At 38.7% G+C, this 18,076-nt stretch overlaps 1 protein-coding gene across 1 annotated transcript in view; it reads right to left on the reverse strand.

Moving 5' to 3' along the window:
* lamc3 (laminin, gamma 3) overlaps positions 1 to 18,076 on the reverse strand; it is a 152,447-nt gene that overhangs the window by 98,707 nt on the left and 35,664 nt on the right. Inside the window, exon 4 of the mRNA XM_085464129.1 lies at positions 15,542 to 15,708. Coding sequence (XP_085320255.1) covers positions 15,542 to 15,708 — 167 coding nt within the window. The remainder of the gene's footprint in view (positions 1 to 15,541; positions 15,709 to 18,076) is intronic.

The raw sequence follows: 18,076 nt of genomic DNA on the forward strand, positions 1-18,076 counted from the left end.
AAGTCTTTGAAGTTGTTTAAGGGCACCTTTGATGAAGTTGTTCTGAGTCAAACATGTAATATAACAAATCACTTCTGCTGCTGAATCATTAGTGAGGGAATGTGATTACATTTTTTATGAGAAATCTACATAAGGAGTAATTGACGACTGCTGCCTGCTGTATCTGAAAATTAAATTAAAGAGAATGGGAACTAAAACTAAAAGTCGTGGCTTTAAATCCCCAATGAATTTAAAAGTGCCAAAAAGTTTTTTAAATCAAACATGAACTGAAGAATCAAGTCATTATCTCTGGATTCATCAATGTGAGTTACCTGTTTGCGTTTAATAAATTAGGTTTATTCATTGCTGCAGCTCTAAAACGCCATCCTTGAGTTGTAGTTCAGATTATTGTAAAAGATACAGCAGGAACCAGCAATCTTTGCTAGGAGAAGACTTACAGATGCAACATGGATACTGAGGTTCTTGGGAGAATTAGATTAGGAGTATGGAGAATTATTGCACATGGGTAAACTGAGAGTTATAAACAGCAGTACCAGTGACCGATTAAATTATACTGTTACATATTGTACTGCAGTAATTCACCAATGCATGGACAAGGAGAACAGCTGGTTTTCTGGATGGCTATGATCCTTGATAATTCTGTCGGCCTTACACAGACATCAGGCAGATCTTTTTAATGGCGGGATAGCTCTTGGCAGTGACGATCTCTGATGGCTGCCCCAATCTCTGTCGTGATTTCCAGCTTTTAGCAAGCAACTTCCATTCCAAAACTGTCATACAGCCTGTCACCAGGCTGTCGATCGTGCTTCTGTGGAAGATTCAGGAGATAGTGTCTTGTAAAACTAAGTGTCCTCAGAAAGTATGAGCACTGACGGGCCTTTCTGTCCGTGATGTCCATGTGAAGGTTCCAGGATAGATTCTCAGTAATGTTCACACTGAGTAAGTTGAAAGTGCCTACCACTTCAATGTTAGCATAGCTAATATGGATGAGCCAGTGTTCTCTTCTGGATGATAGTTCACTATCATCTCCATTGTTCTGCTGATGAGAGAAAGGTTGTTGGCCTGTTTAGCTTTGTCGGCTGTCTCATCATTGTCTGCAATAAGGCCTACAACAGTCCTATTGCCTGCAAACTTAATGATGATGTTCTTGGAAGTGAAAAAGGAGCACAAGAGTACACTAAGAAATCGCACACTGTGTTTTCAGTGAGCGAGGAGGAAGGGTGTTCCCGTTTTCCAGATGGGTGAGGGCAGTGTGTGTTGCCAAGGCGACTGTGTCGTCCATGACTCTGCTCCTTCTGTGGGCAAATTGAAGAGGGTCCAGGATGTCGGGGAGCAGCAGATGTGTTTTCTGACCAGCTGCTCAAGGCACTTCATGAATGTCTAACTCTTTATATTTTTTTACATATACATTGGTATTTGTTCCATTTCTTAGTGGAGCAAATACTAACATTAGACAAATATAACCAGTCCAGTTTGTTACTCAAGTGGAAACATGTCCACCTAGCCCGTCTAGGCCAATGATATTTATGGCCTGAACTGCAGTTCTCATCCTTCAAAACACATCTGCTATCCCCAGTTCAACAAAATCTGACAACCACCCCACCTACAAAAATAAAAAGTTTCTGAATGACTCACTTCTGATTGATGCCAGTGGGTAGCTACAGCACAAATACAACTGGTTGTCTCAACTTGTCACCTCCCATTCACTCTATCTTTATCATGTCAGGTAGTGGTAGTGTGACTGCTGCACAGGCTAGCTAATAGCCAAGTAGAAATACTGTCAGAAACACTGTGAGACAGTCACATTTCAGCTAGTGCTACAAATACACATTGATATTTCAAACAATATTTACTCATTCATAAAGACAACGTATTACAGTGCAGTGCAAGATATCTGGCAACCAGGCTTTACTCTTTTACCTGTAAATGTGGTTCTCTATAGTGAAACAAGCTACAGGGCAATCAGAACATGTTACTTCTGATCATTCGAACTTTAGCATTGTTATGAATCTGTTTTTACTATAAAGCTCTATTTCTGGTGTTCTCTTTTTTTCTTTACTATTACATTTTGTAATTTTTTTAGTGCTATGATTTTTTTTTAGTGTATGTGACTATAATGGTTTCGGCTACCCAACTGTATTTTATATTACTCTACACTTTTTTTTTAACAATAACTGCCTTTGATGTTGGCCGTGTTAGCCTCCTTTCTTGTGAGACATCAAACTGCTGAGCACATTATCATAAGCATGTTACAGTACAGCATCTTTGCCATCTTAGTAACGGGGTGTAAAATAACTGTAGCTGAGCAGTTAAGGTTTTATACGTATGTGGGACGAAGATTGCTACCAGCAGAAAGGGAGAGGGGAGCTGAGGCAGAACAAATCATTTGAGGCTGTTTCTCAACAAGTTTAACATGAAGACTCCCCCATACAGCTCTCCATAACTTGTGTTAGGTTATCTCGTCCACATTTTTATGTTTGCCCACCCACTGCTGTCTCTTTAACATGCTGTTACAACAGTCCTGTCCTGGGGACCACACAGCTTGTGCGTCACTGTGGAGGCTTCATGCAAGTAAGTAGGCGCTGTTAGCTCATTGCTGAGTCTGATGATATAGTTCACAAAGCACTTTAAACCTCCCAGAATGCTACGGCTCATACATTCTTGAGTGGCCTTTAGGGTCGAAACCTACAGGATTACAACAGGAATACAGACTGTATTGCACTCTTGATTGTTTCCATCTATCAAATGGGGTTTTATCAGTTTAACAGTGGCACTAGCTGCACTTCTTGCTGGACCAACAATGAACAGTGCATTATGACAATCACAACTAATGGTGTGACTATAAGGAGCAAATAAAATAACAACCATAAACCTTACCATTTATGTCTTGTTTAATCTGAGCAATTAGGGTAACTCAGAACCTTATGTTTAAGAGTGGAAAATCTATCGATCACAAAGCAAGAAAGTTCAATATATTTATCAAGTAAATAAATAAATAAACACAACTTTTATTACAAATACTGTTGTAATTTAGTTTTAAAAATGATCTAAACCTACCAAACCTGATCTTTATCTGACTGCGCTGCTCACATAACGGGAGCGACAGTTTTACCGGAATACAAAAACTAATAAATGTTTATGGATAATTAGATTAAAAAAAAACAACAACAACAAAAAATCCCAAACAAAACTATGGAAAACTGCCAAATCTGGAAATATGGTTTCATTTCTGTCTTCTCAAAATTATGATTGTGTAACAGATATGAAACAGGAAAGTCTGTAGTTTTTAGTTGCTTCTAAGCCTCCCTGTATTTTATATTCCAGTCCATGTTGTTGTTTGTTGTTTTCTTATGTGCTCAATAAATCCTCCGTATTTAAAGTTCGACTTGTTCTTTGTCATTTTGCCTCTTAATAAACCCCTACTCACCTCTCCCTGCTTATCTCTTTTTCGTTTGTGCTTAGTTCTTTACGTTTGGGTTTTATTTTCTGTGTTAGTTTATCTTTCTTTTTGGACTTTTGTTGGCTTGGCTCTGTGACAAGGCTACAGCATCCTGTTTTTTGTTAATGTATTCATAAATTCATTAAAGTCGCTTTGTTTTTTGTGCAAATTGATAGTCTGTGCCCTTTGTATGAACTTTTTGAACCACCATACGGCACAATAATCTTTTGAGAGAACCACAATCCCGCATTTATGTTTATTCAATAAATGAGGCACCAAAAAAATCAAAAGTGACTAGAAGCACAAGATGTAACTTCTACTCTGTATTTACATACATGCATTTATAATTAAGGTTTGCTAGTTAGGACAGAACCTCACAGGAAGAAGGTTCTGCGTGTTCTCCCTAAGCGTCCAGAGGCATTCATATTAGGAAAATTATTGACTTTAAATTGGTTGAAACTGTGGATGTAATTGTCATGGTTGTTTGCCTCTCAGTGAAGAACAGATTTATCCCACCTCTAAACCAAAGGTCATCTGGAAAAGTCTCCAGCAACCCCTGAACTGGATGATGGCTCAGTCACACTAGAGGAAAAAAAAATCGGATGGCAACTTCTTTACAATAAAGAAAAATCAGTGGTTTTCCTGGAATCCCACCAAATGTTTTTGCACTCAGTGAATCAAGTTCAGTTTTGAAACCCAAACCTCTGGACAACCATTTTTTGATCACAAGGTGATTGCACAGGTTACCTGCTGAGAGGCAGCCTGTCTCCAAACCACTGGAGGCTGATAAAGTTGCAAAGGTTTGTAAATAACTGCAAAATCATGTATAGACACTGTCTAAATCAGTCTGCACCAGTAAGCACAACTTATCAGCAGCCAATCTCTTTGCAATATGTGACTTGTCGTACCTAGTTGCCAACTGGTTATATTCTGGTTAAGTAAGATTGTCAGCAGCTATGTCGTTTTGCAGTTAAATAACTGTCCAGTAACTATTGGTGGAGGCATTTCTGTTTTAGATCGTTGAGGTTCTGGATGTACTGTGAATGTAAGTGGACTAAATGAATTTATGTGTATGTAGATTGCAACAGATAGTAATTTTTGCCAATATTATCACTTAATTGTGATATTTTCAATTTTGGAAATGTATGGATTTAAATGCTACCTGAAGCTCCTGCACATTGTATATCCAATGATCACATTCCTCCGTTGCTCATGCAGCACAGAAAGTGTTGCAGGTGACAAGACAGGTCAATAAGTCAACAAACAAAGGTCCAAGCTCTTCTGTGTGCATCTTTACTGTACATTAAGTGGATGTTTCATTACATTCTGCACTGTCCCTGTGAGAAACATGGACGGTCCTGTGCCCTCAGTAAGACTATGAGCCAGTGACACTAACTTTTAGTGAGTGGCCAGTCCTGCAGCATTCAGACTCCTACTGAGGGCTTTCAAGGACTCTTTAATTTGCAGATTATGCCTATACAAGCGTGGACGATGCCCTCTTATTGCTCCTTGGGGCGTTGTCTCAGAGAAATTAATCTGGACATGCAGTAAAAGCGAAGTTCTTCTTTATCTCCTGTGGTTTTAAGAGCACATGACCCCTCATAGCCCAGAATCACCACTTATTTCTGTGTGGCATGGCAAAGCATAAATAATCAAAGCTAAATAAAAAGATGTGATACTGTGATATGAAGGCTGTCTCATCATTTTGATTATTTTGATTATAACTCCTGCCAGCATCAGTCTGGGAGTTAGATGTTTGATCAAAGATCAAAAAGACAAAAATCACATATGAGGTTGTATTTTATTTTGATTAATTTTACAGGGGCAGCCAAAATGTTCATGCTGATCATTTGTTTGATGAGGTATGTGATTTTAGGATGTGAGTGTTCAAAGATGTTGATTTTACAAACAATTTCTTCTTCTTTGTCCATTATTATTATTATCATTATTATTATTATCTTATCTTGTAAGCAATAAATACCCAAAGTGTCTGAGCGTATGCATAGTAAACATTAATATCAGTGCTGTGTATTTTGTGGCCAGTTTACCCAGCACTAGTCTTTATTTTTCCTTCTTTTAGCAGCAAGGAATGATTTTGGGAGTGTAAAGGAGGTTGCCACCCTGCGTCATCTGCAGGGGAGGTAATGTAAACCACTCTTACTGTCTTCTGCCCTTTATATGAATAATTTCTTAGTGCTGTTGCAGAACACATTGCAGAGAGGGACCAAAATCCCTGCAGGCACAATGATTTCTCATTTTTACATTTAATTTGCTGGATGAATGAGACGTCCTGCCAAGAGAATATAGAAAAGCAGCAGTGATGAAGCAGCCGAGGCAGAGTCATGCTTCACATACTGTATATGTATAAGACTTTTAGCGTACTACATGGGACCTGGCCCCCACGTGGTGATGGTCATCATGTCATGACCACCACCATCATCTCAGCTTATCCAAAGTACTGATGGTGATTATTATTTTTGTTATTAAGTCTGTATTTCTTTACAGGAGTCCTCCAAAGTCTCATCTCTAACATAATAATGCCATAATTCTCACTATCTACTTTCCTTCTTGCCAAAAGAATGTGTAATGACACACTCTACAGTAATACATACAAAACTGGGACAGGCAATTTCATACATGTTTTAATCTTTAATGTGTTTTGAGGTTCAATGCAGCAAGGCCTCATAAATGTGTTTTATATTGCATTTACTTCCAGGAAATATGCTTATTTGTTCTCTTGGCAAGAGTTAGACATTAAGGAGGCATCAATTTTTCATCTAAGCTTAAATATGAGACTAGAGCTCACTACACCCAACTTCAACATGGCATTAAACCACAAACTGATGTTTTTTGGGTTTGTTTTTTTCAGATAGATTTGTGTCACTGATCCAACAAACTTAGTGTGTCAATCAGCCAACTTAAGTGAATTGTTGTTTGTGTTTGGACAAAGTCAGTCTGGCTTTTCCCCCCTGCTTTCTGGCTTGGTTGGATTGTATATTTATCCCAAGGTTGATTGATTTTGATTTTTCAAATGAAAAATTGCACTCTTTCTCATCTAATTCAGTAAGAAAGCAAACAAACATATTCCCGGAAACAGTGCCTTTAAGAGTATGCTAAACCAGTGTGATGGTTTGGTGTATAAAATGATATAAAATATAAAGATTTCAACTTAGAAGCCATCATGTTTCGCTGCTGTGAGTTATACTGCTATGATAATAATGTTTGCTTAGTAGCTAAACATCCTATAAATCATTTTAAACCTTTTAAATATGTTGAAGGTCTTTGAGTTTTATTGGGAAAGCTGATTTCTCTCTTCCCCTCAGAGTCATTTACTTATATTATAAAACCACCGTTTAGTATAATGATGAGCCATGATGAATAACATAAAAGGCTCGCACGCCCCTGGTTTTCAGCCGGGTTTTAGGGACAGCAGGAGCAGCTGGTCCATGGACCTCAGTGATCTTGAGGGAACATATGGAGTTAAGAGCTCAGTATGGTGGCAGTGATCCATTAAAAGTTTAAAAAACAAATAATAAAATCTTAGAATGGATCCAGAACTGAACTGGGAGCTAGTGGAGAGATGCCAGGACGGGGAAATGTTGTCTCGTTTGCAGGTTCCGGCTAAAAGATGAGCTGAAGCACTTTGGTCTGGGCGTTAAGGGAAGCTTTTCTAAGGCCAATATAGAGCGCAGTGCAATCGTCCAAGGGGCATTATGACAGAAGTTGAATAAGACGTTCAAAGATTTTACAGGATAAAGTGGATTTGATTCTTTATGAAAGTCTCAAATGATAAAAATTAGCTTTAATAACAGAATTCATCTGCTTATCTAGTATAAAATCACAGTCCAGTGTGATAGCAAGGTTAGTCACGTATGAATGCAGGGGACCAGGTCCAAGAGACGAGGAATCACAAACACCACTGGGTCTGAAAACAACGATCTCAGTCTTACTTTCATTAAAATTCCAAAAAATTAGGCCATCCATGCTTTGATATCTTTCAGACACTTCAGTAGTAATGTAGGACAGCTGACATTTCTTTATATATGATTTGTTTGTTTTCAATGATTAATTTCTCTGTCCTTTTATTATGTCTATAGGGAAGGACTTTTTTCTGAGTTTCCTCATCATGGGTGAGGTTACAAACCATTACTTATCTCTACCATCCAAAATATATTAAATTTAAATTATCTCAACATATTAGCACAGCTGTGACACAGGGTTTCATTTCAGTTGCTGAAAAATAGGAATAAAGCTTGTTCTGCTGTGGTCAGTGCTGTTCTGACTTGTTGTGGCCTGTAGGTAGTTAAGGTTATTTATGATGTAATGGAAAACAACTGTGATGAGTCCTCAGTCATGTGCCAGATGAGGCGAAAAAGTCTCAACGTAAATAAACTGGACAGGGTTTTAGAGGGAAAAAGTTTTCAAATTTATGTGACACTGGGATGTAATGGGGTGTAGTGTGAAATAAGTATAGTACCATTCTGTACTGGTTAATGGTTTGAGGTTGATTGGACTGAGTTGGAAGTCTTGTAAGATAATGCAATACCTATTTTGAACTCAAAAAGCTCACACAAGAACTCCTTAGCTGTAGATTTTCTTTTACTTTTGGTGCACAAAAAGAAGAAACTGCATTGACTGAATGTGATGGGATATTTTTCTTCCACTGTACAAATCCCAAATATTATAAATTTCTACAAAACCATATGAACAATATGAGATCTGATTGTGTTACTGTATGTGTAATAAATATTATAACTATTTCTCAGACTCTGTAATCACTTATCTGTGGTCAGAGTTTCAGTGCAGGATTTGGTGAAAGTTGTGCAGACTGGTTTGCTAGAAAAATACTTCACATTGTTTCGTATGTCTGTATCAAAGAGTGAACATTTTCCAGTTAATAAATGACTAGACTACTTATTTAATGAAATTACCAAAATAAAACATTTTGACATGTGACCATACATTTAATATAACAGGATTATATAGCTGTATGCAAAAGAAGTACTATAATCCAAGCATCAAACACACATTTACTTTTTCCTTTTATCATTTATTCAAACTTTATCATACTTGTACTTTATTTAACTTCATGAGCTTGGGATAAAGAGAAGGTAAATGTCAAATTCAAAGGTTTTTATATGCTAACAAAGAATTTATTGTAATCTTTCTATTAAAGTCTTTTTGGGATTCTTTTCCTTTGTCTAGCCTAAAGTCATGTGAAAAAGAAAGTTTTCGCAGACCTCTATGCAGTATTCTCGATATATACACCCCATATTTCAATAGCTTGTAGAACTTGACTGTGTGACTGCAAAGTGCCCAAGAACTGTGGCTACAAAAACAAACACAAATTGCTAATCCTCCACCATTGTGTCTGTGAAGGTTCTCAGTCATCCAGGTCATCGTAGTCAAAGGAGCTTGCAAAGAAAAGCGTCTGGACTTCTTTAAGTTGCTTGAAGACGTTTCACCTCTCATCCGAGAAGCTTCTTCAGTTCTGAAGAAGCTGGACTTCTTTAAGTTGCTTGAAGACGTTTCACCTCTCATCCGAGAAGCTTCTCGGATGAGAGGTGAAACGTCTTCAAGCAACTTAAAGAAGTCCAGACCCTCCACCATTGTGCTTGACAGTTGGTATGAGGTGTTTTTGCCGACATTTATATAGAATTGTTGTGGTTTCCAAAGCTAAGTCATGTTGCCAGGTTTGTTTTAGAGAGTTTCTCTGGCAGCCAAACAAGCCATACTTGTTCAGTCATTTTGTAATTGTACTATCAGGAGCTTTAATGTTTCACATGCTAACTGAGACCTAGCACTTGCAATTTGTCTGAGCATCGTACAGTCTGACCTATGAGTGAACTTGCTGTGACATCCACTCCTGGGTAGATTGTGACACTATATTGACACACATCTAAATGCTCCTGAAAGCAATTTGACAAAACCTTTTACACAGGTGCACAAACTTACTGATGATCAAATACAGTTGATTAACTAATCAACTGCAGACTAAGTAAGTGTCTTGGTATTGTATATTCTACACCAGCTTATCATCATTTTCAGCTTAGTGTGAAATTAATGTTAGAAAAATTTCTCAACCTGCAATTGCTGATGATGATCTTGACCTGGCTACTTTAAAGCAAGCTAATTTCATGAACATTTAGCAGCTGGGTTTTCAATATTAAATGTTTATAGTTTATATATCTATGTGGGTTTTATGCTAACGTTGTTGATGCTAATACTATAATAAAACCTTATTAATGCTAAATAGCATGCTTATTACTGGGTGCTACCCAACCATCTTTTTTCACAGCAGGAGTTTAGGGGGCCGAAATAAAATGTTAAGTATGTGATGTATCTACCTTGTTGTCGACCTCACAATAGGTATGCAACAAAATGATCACAGTATACAAGCTACAACGGGATCAGCAATAAATCAGTGGTTTAAAAAAAGGGATTTAAAGCATGTACCTACTGGAACAGCCTCAGGCTAAGCCACTTCCAACATCAAGCAAACAACAAAAAATGGTGAAGGCCCAAAGCAACCTGCCCAGGCTATAAATGATTTCAGTCTCAGAGGGGGAGAATCTTGATGAGAATGACGTTCCATTGCACTCCTGATACGCACGCACGCACGCACGCACGCACGCACGCACGCACACACACACACACACACACACACACACACACACACAGAGCAAATTGTAGCAAAAAGGTTTGTGTTATTTCTCCACACCTTAAGACCAAAAAAACCTAGCCAGGTAAAAAACAAAAACTAAACAAAATACAGTCTGAATTCAAGTTTGTATAAAAAAACCACACTAATATTAAAATTACTCATAAACACACAGAGCCACGTTCACATAATATTGAAAAAACTCTTGTAAAAAGCCACCTAAAGCTTCCATTTACCACCTGCTATTGCTGTTCAGACAAGAACAACAGCAAAGACAGCGGTAATAATTGCAAGATTGTCACACTTTTCTTCCTTTTCTTCTTTTAAATGAGGCTCTAAATCTGAAACTCCCCGAACATTGTGCCCTGTAAAGATCATAAATTATGACTGATGGAACTGTGACAGTTTTTTTATGTTTTTATGGCTGAAATAAAGCTAAGAAGATAAAACAGATGCTTTTCTGTTAATCTGCAAAACAGAAATTAGTCATCTTATTAACAAACCATTTATTTTAATCAGCCTGCTGATATTACTGCGAGCCCTAATTCTATGTCAAACATGATCATCGTCACATGGTATTACAAAAAAAAAAAAAAAAGGTAACCATACTCTTTCTTTAAAACACGATGGGTAATGTGTCAAGTGTCATTTTATGTGGGAAGATTATGCAAATTTTCCCAATTGACCAAAGCATTGTGCTGACACATTCCATCCAGGGTCAGCACTGGGTTATTTGGAATGACTGTACTTGTGCTTATTCGTGTTGTTTTAAGCACTCTGGTAAATGTGGGTAATCGTTTACTTAACACTGCAGTGCTTTATCTTGTGCTGAAATGGAAAGCCTTTGAGGAATCTGATCCTTCATTCAAACCCATTGCGTGTGCTCACAAACAAAAACTGCAATGATTAAGAGACAAATTTAATAAATTGGATTTTCTGAGATGATCATATATGATATGAAGCTACAAGTTAATTATTGGAAAGTGAGCAGTAGCTTAAGTTTTAAATCTCTGGAATATGATTTACTATATGCAGCAAAAGACGTGACTGCAGAAAATAGCAAGTTAATTAACTGGGTGTCACTTGGTGTTTGTTTTTAAAAATTCATGTTTTGTCTTTATTATTGCCGTATTGTTAGCTTTCAAGAGTTAAAAAATCTTTAAAGGTCTCATCTGGTGCAGTTTATTTTCAGTTCTAAAAGATTATCTGTGTAAAAATATCAATTAAAAGAGATGCTTGACTCACCAGAGTCTTCTGGATGTTTTTTTGTTCATTTTTTCTTAAACTGACGTTGTATAATCTGGGTAGCTAATTTTTAAATGGGCCACAAACATAACTTTAATATCTTTGTGTTACTATGTTTTTGCTCTGTTAGTAGCAGCAGCTGCTGTGTGCTAATCAATTTATATTAAGATAATGAAAACCTTTTACATTAAAGTCTATTGAGAAACAAATTTCTGTTGTTATCATTTTAGCTTTACTACCTGCTGATTTAGAAAAAGTTGGAAAACTGGCTTACTACTAGTACCACTAGAAAAAACTAATAATCATTAAAAAAAATTTTTTTTGAATAGCAGTCTTTAAACAATGACCACATCAATCACCATCATCATCAATAAAATGATGTGGCACTCTCTCTGCCTGTATGGGTTCCCTCTGCATGCTACAGTTTCCTCTCACTGTCCACACGCGAGACATGCAAGTTAGATTTACAACGTTTAGGTGTGAATAGGGGTGTAAATGGTTGCCTGCCTCTATAGTATGTGTCAGGCCTTTGACTGAATGCTGACCCGCAGGGTGTGCCCTATTTCTTGTCCAGTGTCAGCAGGGATAGATTTCAATCCATGGATGGATGGATGGATGGATACATTATACATCCACAATAAATGCAGAAAAATGTGTTTAACAAGAATACATCTAAATTCTCTGAAATGATCCATATTGTTAACACACGCCAGTCTACATGTCGCTATGAATGTTTGCAAATCCAAACACTGCCCTTGCTAATATAATGGGTTGCATGGCTAATAAATTACAAAATATATATAACACCCAATGCCTGCCAGTGAATCATATCAAAACTTACAGTGTTTTATGTAAAATTATCATAATTGAGGAAAGGACGTTTTTATGTAGTCATAAAACTGGAGATAAAACACTAAATCTTAAACTTTGTACTGCAGCCTATATTATTTTATAGCTCGTATAATAAGGCATGTTTTTTAGTTTATGGGGTAATATATTTTAAAGGAAACTTACCCTGTAAGTCCTTCATTTACAGACTCTAACAAGATTTTGCATCGTGGGCCTGCTTACAACCCACTTTGATCTTAAGTGGGCCGGACAAGTTTAATCCATGAGATATCTCAAAATAAGTAAAAGAAGAGTTACTTCAATAGACTGTCTCAGTTTTTCTACATGATAAAGAAACACTATAGTAAATGAAAGACTCAGCATGACTCTTTGGGCTTAAACTGTAAGAAATTCATGTGTAAAATTACTGAAAAGTCTGATATCTCATTGCCAAGACTGCCCTGTAATCATAAAGTGGCAAGTTTCTGTTCATTCAAAGAAAATTCTCATTATTGATTTAACTGTGTACACACTGTAAAACAAACAGACGTTTCTATAGTACAGGAACTTTTTTTTGTCATTTAATTGTTTATTTATTACTTTATTAATGTAGTATGAATGGCTGTGGGTGAGGTGTTTGTCAGTACAATAAGTTGTTTATGAAAATGCTGTTAATAGTCCAAAATTTATGTCCTCCTTCACATTTTCCACAGCTGTCCAGTGGGCCAGGTTGGAGTCTTTTTTGGGCCGATTCTGGCCCACAGACCTTATGTTTGAACCTCTTCCATTCGACAACACTACATATGTTTATGTAGACTGTCCAGCCTTTTGATGATGAAGTTTAATAAAATAATATTTTGTCAGAAATTAGTTTAAACACCAAAAACCCTGTTTTTTTTGTTTACATGACTCTGTGTATTTAGTGTATGTTGATTTTGATTTGCTGATTGTAATCACAAGTAGTTAAAAGCAGTGATTACTGTTTCGGCGTTGGCTGGGGCAAACTCAGTCAAAATGAATCTTCTGCCAGACAGAGATGAACAATTACAATGAGCATTTGGTTTTTTGCACTTTCGCATTCTCTGGTGCTTTTATAAGGTGTCTATAGTAATGCACAGAATTGATTACCACCTCCTCCCACCACAACTCTTCATATTCATGAAGCAGATGTGAGGAAGCAGTTTAAGAGTCTGAATGCTCGAAAAGCTCCCGGCCCAGACGGTGTGTCTCCTGCCACCCTCAGACACTGTGCAAACGAGCTGGCCCCAGTGTTTTTTGGCATTTTCAACTCCTCACTGCAGGCATGCCATGTGCCTGCCTGCTTCAAGTCCTCCACCATAATCCCTGTCCCCAAGAAACCTAGGATCATTGGACTAAATGACTACAGACCCGTGGCTCTGACATCTGTGGTCATGAAGTCATTTGAGCGCCTAGTTCTCTCCCATCTCAAGACCCTCACGGCCCCCCTCCTGGACCCCCTGCAGTTTGCATACAGAGCCAACAGGTCTGTAGATGACGCCATCAACATGGCCCTACACTTCATCCTGCAGCATCTGGACTCCCCAGGAACCTACGCCAGGATCCTGTTTGTGGACTTCAGCTCTGCCTTCAACACCATCCTTCCAGACCATCTCCGAGGCAAGCTTTCCCAGATGAATGTGCCTGATCCCATCTGCCGGTGGATCACTGACTTCCTGACGGACAGGAAGCAGCATGTGAGGCTGGGAAAGAATGTCTGCCTACAGGAGGGAGGTTGAACGTCTGGTGTCCTGGTGCAGCCACAACAACCTGGTGCTGAATGCCCAGAAGACAGTGGAGATTATTGTGGACTTCAGGAAGCACACAGCCCCACTCCCCCCCATCATCCTGACTGACACCCCCATCACCTCTGTGGACTCATTCCGCTTCCTGGGTACCACCATCACCCAGGACCTGAAGTGGGAGCCCACCATCACCTCCGTCATCAAGAAAGCCCAGCAGAGGATGTACTTCCTGAGGCAGCTGAAGAAATTCAACCTGCCAACACGGACGATGATGCAATTCTACACTGCAATCATCGAGTCCATCCTCACCTCCTCCATCACCGTGTGGTACGCTGGAGCCACTATCAGGGACAAACAGAGACTGCAGCGTGTTGTGCGCTCTGCTGAGAAGGTGATTGGCTGCAGACTCCCATCTCTGCAGGACCTGTACACCTCCAGGACACTGCGGCGTGCAGCTCGGATCTCAGCTGACCCTTCTCACCCTGGACACAGTCTGTTTGACCTGCTCCCCTCAGGCAGGAGGCTCCGGTCCATTCGCACCAGAACCTCTCGCCATAAGAACAGTTTCTTCCCCTCTGCTGTCGGACACATGAACAATAACCATATGACTGTTCCCACCACTAACACATGACCCTACGCTGTGTCACTGCATCATTCCATGTTTGGCACTGATCACCACCTGCACTCATGTATATATCATGTATATATCTATCCACTTAGCACTTTTAATTCTTATTCTTATCTTTATATTTTTATGACAGTATGTTTGCACTGAAGCACCGCAGCAATTTCCTAATGTTGTAAACCTGCTCAACATTTGGCAATAAAACCCTTTCTGATTCTGATTCTGATTCTGATTAAGTTGGGTGCAGAAGTCTATTTAAGATGCCATCTGCTCGGAAGCAAGTGCAAGAGTAATTAGAGCAAGTCTGCTGCTTAATAGAATTCAGGGGAAAAAAAGAAGGGTTAATCGTCAGCAGGATTCAGCTGGAATGCATGGTCTGACGAGCCAAACCCGATAACACTCAGCTAAATCACATATACAAAAGCAACGGTGGGAGAATGCCTGCAAACATTTGTGCATATGAGCCAAAAATCAAATATACACAAATCTTCCAGGGATCTCTCAGCTGTTTGGCTCTGCAATCAGACAATTTTAAATACATCAGATTATTTCCTTTACTGGCAACTTTTGCACACAAAAATAGAAAAAAGAAAAAAAAGGTCATCTGCAGTGGCAGACGTATTGTTAAATTATGTGTAAAGCTGAGTTCAGCATAATAAAAAATCATTCAGCCTAGAGCATAATGAAGATCAGTAAAGTTCAGTGATTTCCACGAGGACTTCCAGACTACGTGCTTTTTATCCTCCCCAACAGTGATGAGTGGTTGTATTTACTAACTCGCACAATAAAAGACAAAAGGTGCATGTGAACATATCGAGATCTAAGAAATACTGGGGATTGATGTGAGGTAGCACACTGATGGATTAAGTGGGATCTCTGACAGCCTGAGAATGTCATTTGAATTTAACACTGGCACGTGTATTTTCCAGATGGCTGCACCCAGTGGGTTCACAGTGTCACCCTTGGATCAAGCTACTCACTCAAACACTCATTGGCAGAGTCCCCAGTGGCCCTGGCCCAGGGTCTATCCTGGTAAAAGGGGTGACATCTCTGGCAGTCGGCTCCCTCTGTGTGATGCTGGCAGGCGCAGACCAGGTTACCATGTTCTCGCTCAATGCACTCGCTGGCATGGCCGTTACACTTACATCTGAGGGAAACATCGATAGTTAGGTAAAGTCTGCATGTACAAGCTTTTGTTTGTCTCTGTTTTTCCTCCTCTTTTTACTCACACAAATTTGGACACAGTTATGCACACAGTGAATGAATTTGAAGGCGGAAGGAAAGCGGGAAGGTAGTTCCCCCGTAAGAAGTTGTCACTTTCTATTATCCTTCACCGATGAAAACATGGTCTGGGGTGAGGCAGGGCTTTTATTCCCCTTCAGCAACTACACTTTTCAACTGTGTTAATATGCCACTAATAATACACTCACACTCACCCAGTGTATCAGAAACAGCAACAAGTGAGTGCAGTATCTCTAATATTGGTAACCAGTGTTGGTCAAGCTACTTATAAAAAGTAATCAGTAACTAATTACTGATTACTTCCCCAAAAAAGTAATCTTGATACCTTACTGATTACTTATTTTCAAAAGTAATTAATTACTTAGTTACTTAGTTACTTTTTAAAAACACGATTTACAACCTGAATAGGTGATAAAGCGATAGATCTTTCAGCCCGATTCTACTTTTTCTGCATAATCCATCATACAAAATGTAATCAAATGGAAAAGTATCTTTTTAAAACTTCTCTTATTAGTTTTAATCTTTTAACTTTATGCATCAAACAAAGATTTAATTATATGCAACATTCTCTGACTGGAAGAAATTTGTTCAACATTTAAACCTATTTTCTGCACATTCCAGCACATAAAAAAAAAAAAAATTATATATATATATATATATATATATATATATATATATATATTTGTGTTTACACTGACTCTTTCAAATAGATGCAAGTAAAACACAGCAGAAAAGAAATAAAGTCAAAGACTAGCAGTCCTGTTGCTCTATTTTCACCTGTATAGCAGGCGGAGATTTGCCCTGGTGCAGGTGTGCCGCAGCGGTCAGTTGAAGACTCTCTGTGAATTTCCCATTACGTCGTAGCGCACTCGGTGCTTGCTTGGAAGTTTAGGGGGTTTTTTTCGCTGTAAAAAGAAGTTTTCTTCCCACGCACAGCGCACACTAATGTTTTTGTCACTTTTTATGGAATCAAACTCAAAGTAAGGTCAGTACTTCCACGCTTTAAACGCTGCACGCTCATACTCTCTCCCGCACTCGATATATTATCCATTGTTGATCTGCACACAGCTGTTGTCACGAACGTCGCACTTGCTTACGTCACTGTCATGAGACATTCTCGCAAAAACGGTTTTAGTAACGCAGTAACGCAGCGTTCCTATGGGAAAGTAACAGTAATCTAATTACCGTTTTTGCAATAGTAATCCCTTACTTTATGCGTTACTTGAAAAAAGTAATCGGATTACAGTAACGCACTGTTGGTAACTGTGTTAGTATGTGCAAAAGCATTAAGTCTATGCTTTTCTTTTTTTAATTTATAAATGAAATTTTGCGTCTTCAGTAATTATAATAACTTCCAAAATTAAAAGTCAATATTTGTGAGCTAAACGTGATTGTTTAGTTCAGTTTTCATAAGACTGTTATCTGCTAATTTCCTTCCCCTCTGCCTGTGGATTATTTCCTCTGAAGCATGATGACAGATATGCCTTCCTGTGCACTATTTCCTGGCAGTGTCACTGGGTTTGTCAAGTGGCTGTGACAGGGGTACAGGCACTTGTCGCTGAGTGGTAAGCTGTGTCAAATTTAGCCAGCTGTCCCAGAACCAGATGTATGCTTGCCTGAGGCTCACACCCATTCGTTTCCGTTGTCTCTGAGGTGCTTCTGATCTACATATTAGACTGCTAGAAGTGAGGTGTGAATTTGAGAGTGTTGATCTGAAATATACTGGCAGCATGTAATGTGTGCACTTTAAATTTTCTCATAGATATTTAGACATCTGTCTCATGAGCGGGTTGTTTCCAACATTACTTTATTTCGCTATACTCAAAATATATTCACTAAATTCTGTCTTCACATTGACAAAGTTAGACCCCGAAGCTTCCTTATATAACTTAAGCATACCCTGCTGACCACTCAGCACCTCCGCTGGAGCACCTGAGGTTAAGGGCCTTTCTTTGATGAGACAGAGGAAAGTGCTGTTTTCTCACTTTCCCGTCCAGGGTCCAAGGTTTTAACTAGCGACCTTCTGGTCGTAAGCTTGTTTTTCTTACCTTAAAGCCACCACAGCTCTTTTTGCACTATTGATATATTGTAGAAAACCTGGAGGATTTTTTAATAGCATTTGGCTTGCTGACTTGACCTGTAGCGTGTGGTGTAAAAACACGTGTACTTAGGCAGAAAGCACCAGTATATGGCTAATGGCCATGTGGCTCTCTTACCCACGTGCTGTGACATTGGTGGGTAATTTGTCATCCAGCTGAAAGATCCTAAGTGTT

Source organism: Copadichromis virginalis, linkage group LG7 (assembly GCF_057382275.1).
Source record: "Copadichromis virginalis isolate Kocher_CV1m ecotype Utaka linkage group LG7, C_Virginalis_male_GT1.1, whole genome shotgun sequence".
Taxonomy (NCBI): Eukaryota; Metazoa; Chordata; class Actinopteri; order Cichliformes; family Cichlidae; genus Copadichromis; species Copadichromis virginalis.